The sequence below is a fragment of the Ptychodera flava genome, chromosome 9 (genome assembly GCF_041260155.1).
Source record: "Ptychodera flava strain L36383 chromosome 9, AS_Pfla_20210202, whole genome shotgun sequence".
NCBI classification, from domain to species: domain Eukaryota; kingdom Metazoa; phylum Hemichordata; class Enteropneusta; family Ptychoderidae; genus Ptychodera; species Ptychodera flava.
Genome location: NC_091936.1, coordinates 8,711,534 through 8,729,828, shown reverse-complemented (window position 1 = coordinate 8,729,828; position 18,295 = coordinate 8,711,534). Strand labels below are relative to the sequence as shown.

At 36.0% G+C, this 18,295-nt stretch overlaps 1 protein-coding gene and 1 long non-coding RNA gene across 4 annotated transcripts in view; one reads left to right on the top strand and one right to left on the bottom strand.

Moving 5' to 3' along the window:
• The window catches only part of LOC139139954 (uncharacterized), a 241,835-nt gene that overhangs the window by 150,889 nt on the left and 72,651 nt on the right, over positions 1-18,295 (top strand). The gene's annotated exons all lie outside the window — the stretch shown is intronic.
• LOC139139918 (xanthine dehydrogenase/oxidase-like) overlaps positions 99-18,295 on the bottom strand; it is a 63,162-nt gene continuing 44,965 nt past the window's right edge. For all 3 annotated transcript variants that reach the window (XM_070708882.1, XM_070708883.1, XM_070708884.1), the window contains exons 9-16: positions 15,377-15,543; positions 12,590-12,666; positions 8,549-8,645; positions 6,754-6,863; positions 6,312-6,505; positions 3,473-3,731; positions 758-860; positions 99-218 (exon numbers count right to left, since the gene is read on the bottom strand). In XM_070708882.1, the coding sequence (XP_070564983.1) occupies positions 163-218; positions 758-860; positions 3,473-3,731; positions 6,312-6,505; positions 6,754-6,863; positions 8,549-8,645; positions 12,590-12,628 (858 nt within the window). In that variant the 5' untranslated portion in view covers positions 12,629-12,666; positions 15,377-15,543 and the 3' untranslated portion in view covers positions 99-162. The remainder of the gene's footprint in view (positions 219-757; positions 861-3,472; positions 3,732-6,311; positions 6,506-6,753; positions 6,864-8,548; positions 8,646-12,589; positions 12,667-15,376; positions 15,544-18,295) is intronic.

The window sequence follows — 18,295 nt, the reverse complement described above, 5'->3', positions numbered from 1 at the left end:
TGATCATATTGAGCTTATCAGACAAACAAAGATTACATCTCTTAACAATATAGGTATACGCCTCCGCGGATTATCAGATTTCCCATGAATACGTCGTTGTGCAATTATGTTGGGGCCACCTGTCATAATAGTTCATTCTTAACAAAATAAAAACAAGGATACTTACCTTATCTTTGCATGTGGTCGACTACTAGTCAACAAGGCTAGGAAAAGTTCATCTAACATGCATTGAGAAACGAAAAGAAACACATATAGCAGTCTGCCAAATGATAAAAAAAGGAATCACAAAACAAATAAATTATTTTTAATGTTTTGTTTGCTTTAATGAACAGAAATAATGCATTTTCTTGTCCCCACATTCTTTATTTTTTTTAAAAATTCATCCAAGTATTTCGCAATGTCCTATAAGGTATATGATAAAACCTTTACTACTCTGATATGTGTTTTAAGCAAGCAATAGTATTTTTATTTTACAGTAATCAAATAGTATATTCAAAGGAATTTTTGTGAAAGTAATATTTTCCGTTCCATACTCTTACACACCATGTAGTCGTTTTGAACTATTATGGCCATCATCGCTAGCTTCTTAGGGAAACTGTTTTCTTGTGTTAAATTTTACATAAGGCAACTGACGATCTTGTCATCTCTCTCTCTCTCTCTCTCTCTCTCTCTCTCTCTCTCTCTCTCTCTCTCTCTCAGAGACACACAGAAACACACACACACACACACACACACACACAAATATATTTACACTTACCTTCCCTTCTTGGAATGTCATCTAGATATTTTGATTCACCAGTTGAAATTTGACGAGATGATATATCTTGAAGTGGTTCTCCCACTGCCCCTACAGTATGAGTCTGCGAAATACAAGATTTTAATCAAAGATTATATAACAGCTTCAGGGAAATCCGGCAGGGCTATCTTTACATGGCAAGATTATTTGAGGACTGTCCTTGGTGTTGGTTGTCGAGGGGACTTAAACTCCTGGGTTCGTACAAACACAGGTACAAGTTCAATATGTCAGCTGAATTTTGCAACGAAAGAAACTTGGCCATGCTTGTCTAATTTCGTTCTGTGTATGTTTGTTCGGTACTTAGATTATCCTAAATCCCGTTTCCTTTTGAGCATTTTTTTATTTTCATGGAGAAAAAATCAGTAATATCTGGTCCAATTTCTTTCGAATTAAGATAGAGCAGCGTGCGATGCCGTCTTTACTGTGATGTGATGACACGGAAGTCACAACAGCCACAGTCAGAATCGCATCATACGACCCCAACGGCTTTAATTATTGAAGTGAAAAAACACTGGATCAATTTCTGCTGTGATACAGTTAAATCTGACCACATGGCGAAAGAATGATGTCAATCTTCTTCCATTTGTTTGTTTCCAAGCAACCTTTTACAGATCACTATCACTATGGAGTAACTAGAGGTACAAACTCATTAACACTAATATAATTATTTTGCGCCCACATACGCGTCCAGAAATAAGTTCTTTTAGTAAATGGCGCCCACTTTCACTTTCGTCTGTCTTTGATATGACTTAAAGGCACAAGCTCTGTGTTTGGGGGTATTATTTTTTTCTCCAAAATACCACTGAATTTCCCTTGAACATCCTTTTAATTGCCCCTATTAAGAAATTTTACCTGTAAATGGCCTTCTATCTTTTTCTGTGACGACGATTCATTCAAGTAAAGGAGTGTCCCTTAATCTGTCGATTCAAACTGACAGCCATGTTGAAATGCCTGTCACATGACAAAGAATGCAAATCAGAGCGTCGAGCAGACATGCAAAGCTTAGGTTGCCATGATGGTGCACTCTTGATTGGTCAATCCCATAGAAAACGTATTGTGTTACAGCGTTGCTATAATTGGAGTTGGCCCTGACCGCTTAAGGTGGGTCTCACCATCATTTTCTTAGTTGCAACTATGAAAACATTTATATGTATGAATCACACTGTTCCCTTCACCACACGAGTGCAGTAATTGGCCATTACACATCACTAGGTAAGCACAACAACATGTAATACTTTTTGTTTCAAACTAAAATCATCAAAAAATACAAAAAACGCAGAGCTTGTGCCTTTAAGGAGTAAAGCCAGCGTCAACACCCAAAACGCCTTAAATACGGAATTGGGTATACTGACAAAACTGATTTGCCACTTTTTTTTATAGAAAGTAGGAGTATAACTCATTGCCAGCTATGCATGAGGCATATGGCAACATTATTGGGCTAGACCCATATGAGTAAACATCGTAACAATATTTCGAGGTCGCAGTTCTGATAACAAGACTCTTTTCACCTGTAGATGGGTAAGAATGTGGCTTAAAGTTGTCTAGCTTTGCGTGAGGTTTTATAATACTTAATGTTTCTTCAAACTTGGCCTCACAGTGTACTACAGCATGGTGTCAGCATTAAAATTAAAACGGTGAAACCCGGCGCTGGATGTTGGTGCCATTTGGAATTGATTTTTCTCGACAAGAGTATGGGCACTTACATTAAAGTTTGGCTTCGAAACAACTACAGAAATAGTAGAACGATTTTATCACTCTGCCTCCCTCATTTGAGGGAGGCAAAATGGGACCAACTGCCTTTTCCCCTTTCAAATCTACTTGCATACCAACATTGTATCCTAGGTTGATATCATCCATTGCCTTATAAATATAAAATGCCTTTAAAAACGTTACCATGCCATTACGGCTTTCATAGAGATCTTGCAGATCAGAAGACAAAGGTTCCCGACATTATTATCGGAGTCAGAAAGATAACATCATGCTCTTTGAAATTAGTAAATATGTTATAATGTTGTAAATTGCTAACACTGACAGTTGATTATAATTTAACTCAAGGGTCGTATTGTGGGGCTCATTGAAATATATAATGTGGTTATTTGCATACCCGTAAAGCTTGTCAATCGGAATCGGAAAGTTTCGATAGGGAAGAATAACACATGGACTGGGAAGCGATTGCGACAACGCATCATTTTAGAACAATGGTCATTATAGACATGTGTTCTATGACAGACCTGTCAATGATTTCATGTGAAATTCCTCATGCAGTTCTGCGATGATACATGAAGCGTCATATTTCGAGTGACTACTACGTTAACGAGACCTAATTATCGATTTGCGTATGTTAGAAAGTTGATCTTAAAGGCCTGTGTCGACGCCAGATTGTCTCGCTGAAAAATTTACCCACCAGATTACCAATTTGAATGGAGAACAAAAGGTTATGACTCCTCCATAATCCTCTTTTAGTCTTGAACAAACTTGATCCCAGGGACCAAGTCCCTGGCCTTTAACAAACATTACATCAACACGTAATTGTCGCAAGTGCAGTCTAGCACTGACATAAAACAAAAGACATTCGACAAAGGGGTAAAGAAAATCAAACAGAAGATATTGAACAGCTGCTCCTTTACGTGTTACTTAGGGTGTTAGATCGAGTCAACCATAAATTAAGTTTCATACCTGCCATGTTTGTGTTCCTTTGATGGTACGGAGAGGAGACAACCCCATCCGCTGATTTCTATCTATCTTCTCTTTTCCCATCTCTTGCATAACCATGTTAAAGAATTTGAAGAAGTAATTCTTCATAGTCATGAGTTGAAACTCCTCTGTATCCTTCATAGCGCCTTCCTCAATGATAACTTTGGTAGATGTAATTATGACGTCTGAATGCTTACGGATAATTTTGTATACCTCTTCTAGAAGCATTTCATCCCACATCCTAAATACAACAAAATAGATAACGTGGTAACGCATGATTTCTATTTTTTCATGAAGTCCAGTTGGGTTGTAATCACTGTGCCATAATGATCAATGAGGGTCAATTTAGTTGCTAGGCAAAAACTCTAATATTGGCGCCAACATAAAATTCATTTTAACTTGGCGATAAAAATCCAATCTCAGTCCTCACTGTTTTAGTTCAACTACAACAGCTACGATAATATCACCCCAGAAGTAATTCTTTTCACCAGAGATATGCCATGGCGGAGAGTCCGAATTTCCAGTACGAAGACTGGCCTTGGGTCGCCAGTCACCTCTCGTCGCCAGGTGAGATGCTCTACCCGCAAGGGAGTGAAATGTCCCCGAATAATTCCCTAAAGTTTCACAGTTGGTTGACGGACGTCCCTGCCCACTGTTGCCAAGCAAACCGAACTATCATCGAACCGAGTTCCCCAATGTCAGCGACTCCAGGACAATGTCACCTGTGGTATGCGAGTATAGATTCCCCGCAATCGAGATTCACATCGAGCTATCCCCTGATACTGGGTAAAAAGACATTTTGAAGGCGGTATCTGCACCACCAGAGACAACCCTATCAAGAAAACTCACACAATTGATGCACATATCCTATACATTCTATGTGATATGATAATAAGCCTTTGTAGAAATGCAACTGTTACTTACGTTCAAAACAGTTTTTAAAAAATTTAAACGGTTTAAAAGTGAAACGTTCAAGATCAAATTACTATTTCAGGTAGTTCGAACAATCGCACATCTTTCTTAACAATTTAGAATCGATTTGATATATACGCTTCTAAATTGCATGCTCATTTGTAATTTTCCTCTCAAAATAACATAAAATTCCACATTTCTGGAGCTCTCTGATGATGTTACTCGTTCAGTGTCTGTCAACGTAATGAGCGTCATTGTATGTAACCTTCCTTTTATAACAAGTGGGTGTCTTTAAGCCGTTCCATAAAAGTAATATATAATATTGTGAAAGCTTCCAAATAACATTGAATATGTCCAAGGTATTGACAATGGTTACAGTATTTAAATTTAATTCGGGTTCAGATAGAGCGATGTAATTCATAGCTGACCCATCTTTCAGTGTGACCTCCGCATTGTTGACGATGCTTTTAGATTGGCAAGACCCACGTATACAATACGGAAGCTAGATGATTGCTGTAGAACTTAACATAGATGACAGGGTAGATATACTAGCGCAAAAGCAAGCTTTCAAGCTTTCAAAAAAGACAACAAAGAGAAGTTTATGAACAACCAGATATAACGGCTTATCAACCCGACGAAATGCGAAATGGGTGAGGTAAGTAAACAAATTCTTGACAGAATCACCAATCAAGTGAAATTACACGCGGCTTTGAATCAATGGCGAAATTCTGCTTCCTTAATAGACTGGTTTCAAAAACTTGCATAACAAAGAGAATAAACCTTTAGTGCATTTGATATTGTTAATTTCTACCTATCAATTACTGAAACTCCACTGCTTAAATCGATCGAATTTGCAATGCAATTCGTCCATATCCCGACAGACTGCTCTTCGATAACAAGAAACCCTCGGTCAAACGCGATAGCAATAAAAACCTTTTCGACGTAAGTATGGGGGCTTTGACGGCGCTGAGGTGGCGAAAACGATCTGTTTATACGTCCTCAACACCCTTGCATAGAAATATGATAAAAATCAAATCGTATTATTGCCAATCAAAAAGCATCGTCTACAATGCGAAGGGCACAGAGAATGGTGGGTCAGCTATGGATTACATTGGTCTATCTGAACCCGAATTTAAATTAGGTATTATAACCATTGTCAATCCTTAAAGAAATTGTACGAAAACATCACAGAATTATCAAAATACATATGGAAGCTTAAGTCTAAACAGCAACCATTTGTTACAACATGGTCAATCTTATCTTCGAAGGCACCACACAACACAACAAAGAAATGTAATCTTTCTTTGTCCGAAAAGCTCTGTATAATCTCCACGAACAAATCTACGCTATTGAACAAACGCTAGGAGAGTTTCTAAATATCGTCACAAAAACAAGTACCTATTATCGCATTTTAGCCACCTGCCACCAAAATCGTACATACCAGGTCTCCCCAACATAAGGCTTGCTACGTGGGAAGCATATATATATATATATATATATATATATATATATATATATATATATATATATATATATATATATATATATATATATATATATATATAGATATAGATATAGATATATTTATTTATTTATTTATTTATTTATTTATTTATTTATCATAGGTATTTCAAAATGTCGTACGATACTGTTTTAAGAGAGAATATATTGTTATAACATTACAATCAAAGTAATATTGTAAGATCACGTGAAGCAGTCAGAACTTGTTTATGCATGAAGAGTAATGGTAGAACTCGCATATTGATTGAGAGGGAAGTAGCAATTAAAGTGAAGTAAAGAGCGAAACACTAAGTCTTGTTCTGAGGCGATAGAATTAATGGATTGTTAATGAAAAACGTCATTTATAGCGAAGTTTGTATTTGGAGAATATTAGATTAACCGTTTCTACCTTTTATTCAGAGCGCATATATCATCCTTAATTTTCTTGGCTGCAATCAATCCAATTCCGCCATAGCGTATGTGTAGGTCTTCAACGGCATCACCAGTGCTTGTAAATCGAACTCGCATACCTGCGTTGACATGGTCGACTTCATCATCCCGCCGATGAGGAGTATGTGTAGAAAATGCCGCGAAAATTTCATTCTAGTAATAATGGATATTGATACAAACATGAAGTCTTAAAAACAAGGAATATACCAAGCTTAAATCACAAAAAAACACAATTGCACACTTCCTAAATGTACATATGCACAATAATAATAGACACTCTGAAGCTTATTAAGACTTTAAATGAGTGAAAATATACCATTTTGTTATACATCTACCTGCGACAACTATAGAAATATGCCACGTTTCCATTATAAACCTGGACCACTCTAGAATTAGCTTACCTGCTTTGTAAGAGGAATGGTAACTGACAACACAATTTCGTCAGCTTGAATGGCGACTTTCCTATCTAGTAAAAAGAAGTCTTCTGCTGCAATACTTTTCTGGCTGAGGCCTGTGGTTTGCATAAACAGTAAACGAAGCAAATGTCAGAAGTAGCAGACATGATCAAACCATTTCTGCTTTCATTCATTCATTCATTCATTCTGCTGTTCTTTCATTTAGTTATACCACTATTGGCCTCGTGCCCATTGTTTCAACCATGTCTCTTATTTACCATAACGATCTCTTTCACTGTTTGAAAGTGTGGTGATATCATATATCACCACACTTTTTATGTTTGAAAGTGTGGTGATATCATATCTCGCCACACTTTTTAAAGTGTATGTTTGGATGAACTTTGATTTCTATTTTACAAATTTTGTTATCCCTTGAAAAAACATCCAAAATCTATGCTAGGATTCGAACCAGGGACCTTGTTTGTATTACGTCCCTACATCTCCATTACTCCACAAGGGAATTTCTACTGACGACCTGTTGCAGATGTTATTTTGAATATATAAATTCAAATAAATGCGGGCGTGGCGTAATGCGCTCAAACACGTCTTCGATTCTGAAAATGCCCAAAACACCCAAAAGTCGTGGTATAAGTCGGTTATCGCACCTCGTAACGGTGCGTTTACGGGATATATCGCTACACTTTTTATCATCAGTTTGTAAAAGTCACGAGGCACGCTCCGTTAATCGTGCGATAACCTATAGATATTATAGGTTAAAAATATAGCCAATTTTTGTGTGGGTAGGCCTTAGTTGTTAATCCGTTGTTGTAATAGTAGTTTTTTGACGGATTGCTTTTACTCTTGGTAAATTGACTCGCTTGCGGCAAAAAGCCTATATATTGTTTAACCATGAATACCCTTGGAAACAACATTAAAAATGCTATGGGCACTGTTCTTGTCCCTTTAAATACTGAATAGCTGCAGGTTAGATAACAAATGTTATTTCTGTACATCACGTTTCACCACAGGTCTACCTATCAGTATGAACGTTCAGCACCTCTACGTTTATTTTAAATTCTGCTGTCAGTCTTTTTGAGTTTCAGTGCACAAAACTGTGACATAAAACCCTGGTATCGCTAAGGTTGGGCTTTTCCGTCTGCCTTCATGCTCCTTAAAGCAATTGCAAATTTTTGTGCTACTCCGGAAGCGTCAATAATGCAAAATACTTAGTGTCTCAACACAGCAGCTATCTGAACAACAGGCAATATCGTTGTGGGAAATTGATTTCTGAACCAGACCTGAATACATCTAGCGACAACAACAACGGTAATTACTCATATACAGGCTATATTGAGATTCTTCGTAACGGGTATGTATTCATGTACGAGTGTATCAGTTCTCTGTGCTTCCTCATCTAGGCGGAGCACAGAGAACTCCCTCGAGCGACGGATCTTTCAGTCTAGTGTCAATGGTATAGGGAATAAAGTGGGAATTGGAGTTGACACACAGAACAAAAATACTGAAAATAAAGCTAGCATTTGGAGTTATTTGGTATTAACTATGCATTTACTAAATAGGTAGTGTTACAAAAGACTGTGAAATAAAGAAGCATTTACTGCTTTGCATTAGAATGAATAATGTACAGTTTTTTAGTGAATATACATAGTGGATAAGCCTATTTGTGATATCTACAGGAGGCTAGCAAAGAAGTAACCTTTATACTTTCACTAAAGCAAGCTGACAAACACCTGATCACATCCCTAGGAGAGGGCATTTGGACGACTCCACCCCCTAAGTTTACCTTTGTTCCCGGCAACGACTACACAGCATTCTGCTGCAATAAGTGACGGGATGATATCGGAAGTCACGAGAGCTGCAACAATATGGCCACCCAATGTCTACATAAGAATACCAAAAAATACAAGAACTCAATTAACATGTAAATTGATAAGAATATTAGATACTGTGAGGTGAATGCATTTTGGTGAATAATTACTAAATATCCAATGTAAATTAAATGTAGTAAGTGTTTACAGAGAACATAACAAGAATTTAATTATGATTAAATAAAAATAATAATAGGGATAATAATTCAGCCAAAGCCAGTTAAGCTCGTCTATACGTTGCCTGACAGACACACACACACAAACACACACACAATTCATACAGGGGAAAAAAAACGATTTGTTAAGGTAGCAATGCATGTTGCTGCACGATTTTTTTTTCAAAGGCGTAAATTCTCATGGAAGACAAAGAGGAAACCCCAATAAACATACATTTTCTGAAAGTTGAATATCTGAAATTTATTATGGTTTGAAAAATTTATTTGTATTCAGACATGGGCATGTTTTTGGGGTAAAAAAACTCAATTTTGCTATTATTTCATTCAAAAGAATTTAGGTCAAAAAGTTTATGTCACTTTCTTAAAATTAATATCTTATTCAAAACTAGAGCTCACTTGGATAAAACAGATTTTTTGTTTGGTATTATCTGCTTTCATTCACGAATGACAGAACTCGGAAGTTGAAAGTTCGAAAAAAATCGATATGAATCACGATATTTAAGCGTGGAGCCTCTTATCGACAAAATCAAAATCCGTTTTTATGTACGATATCTATACAATCACATGAGAAATTTTTGGACAATTCGGCCGACGCAAAGCGAAGTTAAATTCTTTTGAAGTTGTACAAAAAGGTAAAAAAAGAAATCGAGAAAAACACCGAAAACAAACACATAATGCAGGTGTTCTATGGTCAACTATTTAGAAATGCGCAGTTTTAAGACGATCCGTCACCCTTTTCACCAATACGCGTGTAACATAATGAGTGGCAGTATCAGCCCTACCCATTTATGTAAAAAAGTGAAATTTGGCAAAAATCGCCTTTAAACATGCATCGCTACCTTAAATTAGAAAAGTCACCAGACGGCCAACACAAGACATGCCGCCTCACTGAACTAATAATAGCTGATAAACGAAGAACCAGTGTAGACTAACTGATATTTTACGTAAACACAACCACAATGATCTGTATCAGCCAGTGATCACTTCAAGTGTAATGCGATGCAGGCTTTCCTTACAAGTGTAATTAAAAACAGTTCACCAAGTCGATTTTACTCATGTTCATATGCATTTTCACGACACTTAATGAAAATTGTGTTCTCTCTCTCAAGTTACAACCACAGTGACACATTCTACATCAAAACGTACACTGATTAAACCAAGCAAATGTGTGTGAATTCGCAATAATCCTAATTTACTGTTTACAACACACAACTCAAAGATACTGTATAAAACTCAAAAATCACAGAACAGATAATAGAATGATTGCACTGATGCAACAAAACTGTTAACATTGCCATTGGCTATCATAAACAAAATTGGCGCAAACAATACTTTTCTAACTTAAACATATATAGACCAGATAAGAATGAATATGCTCATGTATGTTGATAGATGACTAATACACAAATAAGAATTTAAGTAAATAAGCAGTCTAGCATATTTTACTGAAATAATTGACTTGACACTGCTCAATGCTTCACAGAACAGTCAGGAATCTGTTGAAGCAATCTCTCGAGCAGGTTTCATAACATTTACTACAGTCGTTTCTGAGTTATATGACTTATTACAAAATATATCCTAATGACCTCTAGAGACATGCATAAAAATAGCCTAATATTAGAAATTTCAGCAAAATAGCTGTTTTTTATGTTCTTTAGATTAAATTTTCTAGCAAACTAAACAAAATACAAAACTCAACTTTTTCACAGACATTTTAAAGGTTATTTTTGACAAATGTACGGCATGATTTTTTCCTGTTAAGGGCGGTTTGCATGCAACACGTCTTCAAAATTTGATTGTAAAGATGGATATTATCATAACGGAGTTATCCACATGGAAAACATGCCGTATAAAGTCTTGTTATAGCATACTATGGTAATTCAATTTAAAATCAAGAATAAATGTGAAATAAAAATTTAAACTTGAAAAATATGAAAAAATTACTAAGTATTTTTCAAAGGTATCAAATTTCATAATTTTTTGGTGATTTTAAACTTATACATTTTCCTGATGATATATAATATACATCAAAGCTACACTGAAAGTTTGAAGTCTGTATCATTATCTTAACTTGCTAAAACAATTTTTTAGCCAGATGTTTTTGGAATCAAAAATAGCCTTTCCCGCTACCTTAACTTTGCACAGCTCAATGCTTCACAGAACAGTAAGGTGTCTGTCAAGTCAATATCTGTAGCAGGTCGCATGACATTTGGTGCTGTAATTTGGGATTTATATCACTAATTACAAAGTTCATTATATAGCAAATGAGCAGTTTATTAACTATGCATTGCTCAATGCTCCACAGAACAGTCAGGTATCTGTCAGATCAATATCTGTAGCAGGTTTCATGTCATTTGGTGCAGTTGTTTCTGAGTTATGTCACTAATTACCAAACTTCATTTATTGTGCAAATGAGCAGTTAATGAATTTTACACGGTTCAATGCTTCACAGTACAATGAGATGTCTATCAGATCAATATTTGTAGCAGGTTTCGTCAAATTTGGTTCAGTATTTTCAGAGTTATACTACTAATTACAAAGGTTCATTAAATATGCGAATTAGCAGATAATTGATATAGCACTCATAGTATCATTATAATGCTGTGAGACTGACATCGGTTAGAAGGTTCATGAAAATTATTGCAGTGTTTCTGATATATGTCCACACTGTCATTACTGTCTCCATAGGAAACCATTATATGAAAATTGATCTTTGATAAGCAACACCCAATAAATCTAATCAATTTTTGCCAGTGGCAAATGATACCTGTCCACCAAATTTGACTCGAATCCGTTCAGCCGGTCTTGAGATATCGTGTATATAGACAGACACACGGACATGGCTAAACCTTTACTCACGTTGGTTACACACGTGAGTAGAAATAGAACAATACCCCGACATGAAATGGTGTTGAAAATGTTTAAAATGAAGTAAATTTTCATGAAGGGAACAATGATTTGTTAATACTTCCAATAAAGGCAGAAGTACTGTAAAACTTGCCTGGTAATCATAAAAGTCTAATTTAGACTTTATACAACATGATATTCACCCTCAACAAGATCTGTGACCTCACAGACAAACAGCTCTACTGTGCTTGGTTTAATCGGAGTACGTTTGATACTGCATGTGATACTGTGCTTGTGACTTCAGAGCGAGAAGACAATTAAGCCGCAGTGTGAGCTCGAGGTTAAGCATCACGACTCTTGTTTATCAGCGATAATTAGTTTAGTGAGGCGCCATGTCTTGTGTTAGACGTCAGGTGTTTGTTCTCATCAAGTGACTTTGGCTGTAAGTGCGATTGCAATGAAAATTTCACTGCAAAGGTACTTTGGATTGAAAGACCAAACATGATATCAATTTCCTTCCTCTCAATTCCTATGTTTACCATTTAATTTTTGAAAAGTTTTTCTTTTGTTCAATAAAGGCATCAAATTTAATATGAATAAAATTTCATACTGAGTCGAGGGTACATGTGCATTCGGTGCAAAAGCACAAATATCGTGTTCATTTTAATGTTACATGCTTCCATGGAAACCATTTCTAGGCTCAAAATATAACTTTTCCCATTAAAATGCCGCTCATTGCTCTTTAAATGTTATCACTTGATAGCGATAAAGAAATGCACATGTATCAGCACATTAGTAGAAGTCCACATATTTCTAAGTCTAATTTTTCACATATGGTGTTATTTGTATCATAGCGCATTCGAATTCCTTGTTTCACAGTCATTCACGCATACAAAAAAATTCAAAAATCATTGGAAAAATCTTTGCACTTACAGCAGTGTTTCTTGTTTGAGGTCCAGCAACATTCACCATTATTTGCTTCAGTCCCTTCAAAATGTACGTTTCCGATTCTGAAATCAAATTTCAATGGTTCAAGCATACGTGATAGTGCGTATAGTACCCGTGTGTTGTAGGAACCAGTCATTTTATAGCATGCGCATGTATGTATGTATGTATGTATGTATGTATGTATGTATGTATGTATGTATGTATGTATGTATGCATGTATGTATGTATGTATGTATGTATGCATGTACGTACGTCCATCCCTCCATCCATCCGTACGTACATACATACTTACATACATACATACATACATACATACATACATACATACATACATACATACATACGTACGTACGTACGTACGTACGTACGTACATTCATACATACATACATACATACATACATACATACATACATACATACATACATACATACATACATACATACATACATAAAGACAGACAGACAGATAGATAGACAGACAGACAGACATTTATCCGCAAACTCTTTCTTGAGATTTCAACGTACGTACGTATTTATGTATGTATGTACTTACGTATTTAGGTACGTACGTATGTATGTACGCTACAAAATCTCTTTGCTTGAAATGTCAAGAAAGAGCTTACGGACTAGCCTTGCATGAAACACCAAAGTTTCAGCAGGCCACATGTTTTTTGTCGTTGTTTGCTTTGTGTACAGGCGAGCGAGGCGATGTTAAATGTATAAATTATCTGCTCGCTATGTACTTAACTGCAATAAACTGTCGTATAATTGCACCACTGTTACAAACCGCTTGGTTTGCTGATAATCTAAAACTATTTAGCTGGCCATCGTGAGTTTGAATCGCTTCGCCTTTAATTGAAATAATCAGATCACCCCTATAAATCTGCACATCTTATTTCGATTTGTACAAGTGTTCCTTGTTTATGTTTTCCATACATTTTATTAAAAGTTCCCTTTTCTTTTATAGGTGCAGGCACTGTATAAACATCTGACTAAACAGGTGAACTATTGGCTGGTATATTTGGCTGTATAAAATCCCTGGCTTCTGTGTTATTGTTATGTCTTGGATTCGCTGGGATCAGCAGTCCACAAGTAAATAACTCTTCTTTCACCTAGTTGCCGAATGGGAGTTGATGCACATCAAAAGTAAATGCTTGAATGCATACGCCAACTAATTATAGTATTTTATCATCACGATCGAAGCTCGTAGTCTGAAAAGCAGTATTTTCTACATAGACCGCTTTGTATTCCTCACGAACTGCTGTGCCATCGCTAATCAATTACCTTAATATTCTAGAAAGAAATGAGTGTCCTGGATTGTGCCTTTACCCTCTTAGTATCTGTTATACCAAATTTTTACCTTCAACAGGAGATATGAAACTATTGGGTCATTAATTGTCAGTAAAATGTCCCTATTACTAGAGTGAGGGATATGCACACGTGCACTTTACAGGTGCAACCTTTCATGCTTTCTGATGTTCTATAATTAAATGTATATGATGTATTTATTTTATGTGTTTTGTTCATTTCACTATGTGTATTAATGGATAACGTATTTAACATTTTTCTCTTTTCATGCATTTATACAATAATAATCAACACAGGAGTATTTCTCAGTATACTTTTTACAAGGGCTTTAACCACCCTCTCCCAAAAACCACTGAAGAAAACTTGATTTGCTGGTTATGAAAAGTTTTCAAAACAGTGTCGTACATCTTGATTAAGGAGTAAAAAATGGCCAGACCCTACAGCAGAAGTCATTTGAGCTAGCCGATGTGTTGTCTGGCACACACACATTTCATGCAGGGAACAAACGTTTTTTTTAAATCATTTGGGCTCACCGATAGTTGTCTGCCACACACACATGTCATGTAGAGAACAAACGATGTGTTTAATTAGAACAAACACCAGACATCTTATATTTCCCATGCCGCCTCAATTAACTTCACAGAAGACGAGCCAGTGTGTCATCATGCGTGCAACTTGAGAGTCTATTAGTTATAATTAGTTCAGTGATGTGGCATGTCTTATGTGGAACATCTGCATCTGGTGTTTGTTCTAATTAAACAAATCACTTGTTCCCTGCATGAAATGTGTGTGTGCCAGAAAACGTTTCGGCGATGTCAACTGACTTCCGCTATCTTACCATCTGCCCGAAAATGAACATGGCTTACATTCCTGACCTGCAACTAAGCAGCAAGGTATAATGGTACTCTCCCTGGTTTGCCAGTATGCCTGGTTGCAAGATTATTGACAGGCAAGCCAAGCATGAATATGTTATAAAGGCTTAAATACTCGCCAGTGTTTTACATGATTACAAATTAGGTTTTAGTGAGTACGAAGTAACACGAAATATGGTTGCGTTAACAGGCATTGAATGCAATCACATTCATCGGCTTATATTTTACAGCAAAAACTATCTGCAGTAATTTTGATTTTGTCTCAACTAGTTCAGACCCAACGTTCAGTCAAACTTTGAAGTTTAACATTGATCTACATGTATAGATGAACAGAGGGTGACATAAGTCCCTTTTTATTTATACGGTGATATTGACATTTAAAGAAAAAGCAGTGTATATACAAGCAATACATTGTATGCGCAAAATGCAGGACAGAGAAAGGTATGCTACAATATCCTTCGAAGAGAAGGTACATTTATAATTTGATTATCGATAGAAGACAGCGTGCTGTCTACATGGGCCATTGTGTAATGTTTCAGACCAAACGTTTTTGGACATCAGCATCTAAAATCGTTATTACAATCACTGTTACCTGGGAGTTCTGATATGAGTTCAGCAATGTATTGATGATATCTGCCATAGGCACTGCAGCACCAATCCTGATACAGTCTTCCGTGATGACAATCTTACCCAGTTCTTCCAGATGAGACACTGGCATCATGATGGCGTGGCTTGTCTTGTCCAGTAATACATGCAAACCTACGAGTGCATTGGAAATATTAGACAATCCTCAACAAACGTGATAACATTATAAAAGCCTCATGCGTTTTCCCACAATTATTGGCGCTGTCTACCTCATAGTTTCATAAATACCTCTCTTACTTATGGGTCAGAAAACCAAAAGCAATTTAAACTTCAGTAAGGCGTAAATGGAAGCTTCAGTTTGCTAATGTATGTAATTGAAAAAACACATAGAAAACGAGGTCATAACAATCTGAACTATCATGCTGATTTAGTTGTTCTAAAGGTAAAACTTCTTACCTTATAACACAGACTGATTTTGAGAACGTATAACATTCCTTATTCCTTCTCGACAACTATTGGTTTATATTTTACATATAGAACTATAATTTAGCCTCTACCTAGTCTATTTATCGAATCTGTTAACGACGCCCATTGGTTACAAAAGGAGGATTACAGACAATGGCGCTCATTACGATGACAGACTCTGAACGACTTATATCGTCAGAGAGCTCCAAATATGTGACATTTTACGTTGTTTTGCCAGGAAAATTACAAAATGAGCTGCAATGCAGGAGCGTATATATCTTAACAGTGTGTATAGAGTCCTCAGATCAAACGGCCAAGTTTTTGGGAAGCTTTGATGTGAATTCTGCGTGACAGAACTGAACGCCGAGGGTAGCTGACGCCCTTGACAATTTGAATATCACTGTCAATCAAACATTGTACAAAGTTAAACGCTCAGCAACGGTATGTTTACCAAACAACGTAAATTACAATATGTGGGAGGAGAACTCACTGATCCCAGAATCTGGGATGGAAAACGGCAGCTTTAAGTATTTCATATCTTGATATAAATATATATATATATATATATATATATATATATATATATATATATATATATATATATATATATATATATATATATTCTACTTGAAACAATTATATTATGCTATATATATATAGGCAGTGTTTCTCTCTCTCTCTCTCTCTCTCTCTCTCTCTCTCTCTCTCTCTCTCTCTCTCTATATATATATATATATATATATATATATATATATATAACGTAAGTTGGGAAATGTTTGCAGTGACTTTGGAGATACTCATGATATTATATTTAATAACGAAAAGACCAATTGTATGTGTATATATTACAATCTTCTATGGTTCGTCGGCTTCCTTCTGTGTATCCGAATGGAGTTAAATTATCATTTGTAACAAAGAAGAAGCATTTGGGTTTTGTTCTTTATGATCACTTTCGTGAAGATGACGGTATTGAACAAAAGATTAGATCTTTCTACAAATTAGCTAATATGCTTATGAGAAAATTCTCCAGGTGTACTTTTGATGTTCTTAGCAATACTCAATAACTTTAATGCCTTGTTAAGGGGCATATTTATGGTTTGAAACAAAGACTTCTGAGATGTAGTAATGAGATTGTACAATGTGTGTATGACTCATTATATTTAAACTCTGCAATGAAAAAGTTATTGAATAAGCTTCTATTTGTACAGTTAATCTAAGTTTATATATTTTTCACAGTAGTGTAAGCTCCATATGTTTGTATTTAACAGAAGCAATGACTTTGATGCCTTGCTAAGGTAAATTTATGGTTTTAAAACATGGACGACATCGATGTGTGTGTATATATGACCTATTATAATTCAACTGTGAAACGATAATATTTTGGAATAAGCTTCTCTTCATATAGCTTACCAAACATTGTACAAAAATATTTAAGTCCAAAATAAAGTACAAAATAATATATATATATATATATATATATATATATATATATATATATATATTGTCTAAAGTAGAAACTAAGACCTCGCAACACAGTGTTTCATGCATACGTAATCTTCAGGCGAGTGGATTAGCTAGTTGACGTGTCAAGCCTTTTATCAGGAGATTTGGAGCGTACCATTGCTAAGAGGTGGCCAAAAAAGTGGTAGGCAGTACTTATTCTCGTGACGACATTTAGAAACTAGCTCCGACCGTTTATTCTAAAGCGTAGATTTGTTTGCAGTGATTATATTGAGCTTTTCAGACAAACAGAGATGACACCTTTTTGTAGAATTATTGTATTCTGTCGCGGAGGATAATACAGCCCACGTGGTTACAAATGGTTGTTGCTGAGATTTAAGCTTCCACATATGTTTGGATAATTCTGTGCTGTTTTCGTATGATTTCTTCGAGAAGGATTGACAATGATTGCTGAATCTAATTTTAAATGCGGTTTCAGACAGACCGATGTAATTCATAGCTGACCCGTCGTTTGCTGTGACTTTAGCATTGTAGACGATGTTTTTTGATTGGCAAGACCATTGGAGCAGACATTTGGATTTCATCCAACAGTTGCACATGTTTTTGGTTGTTTCCGCGTCGGACATTTGGATTTCATCCGACAGTTGCACATCTTTTGGTTGTTTCCGCGTTATTGTTTTCAGTTAGCCTTTTGTTTTGAGACCTAAAAATGGTTGTTATGTTAGGCATACAGCTATGGCTCACTTTGGCACTGTTTTTATTAAAGATTTTGTGAAGCTTGTGTTCTTTGGGAAATGTTTTTCAAGAAGGCGGAGAAACTGTTTCCCGACATTTGTTTGGACGCTTTTACTAGTTCTGCTGGTGGACAGCATTGTCCCCGAGGCTATGGAAGCCCAGTTACAGCATTTGCTGTATTTGTACTTGCATACGTTTGTATGTGTCTATGTGTGTGTTTGTATTTGTGTCTGTTCGAACTCTCACTGTGTGATGGCGTAACACG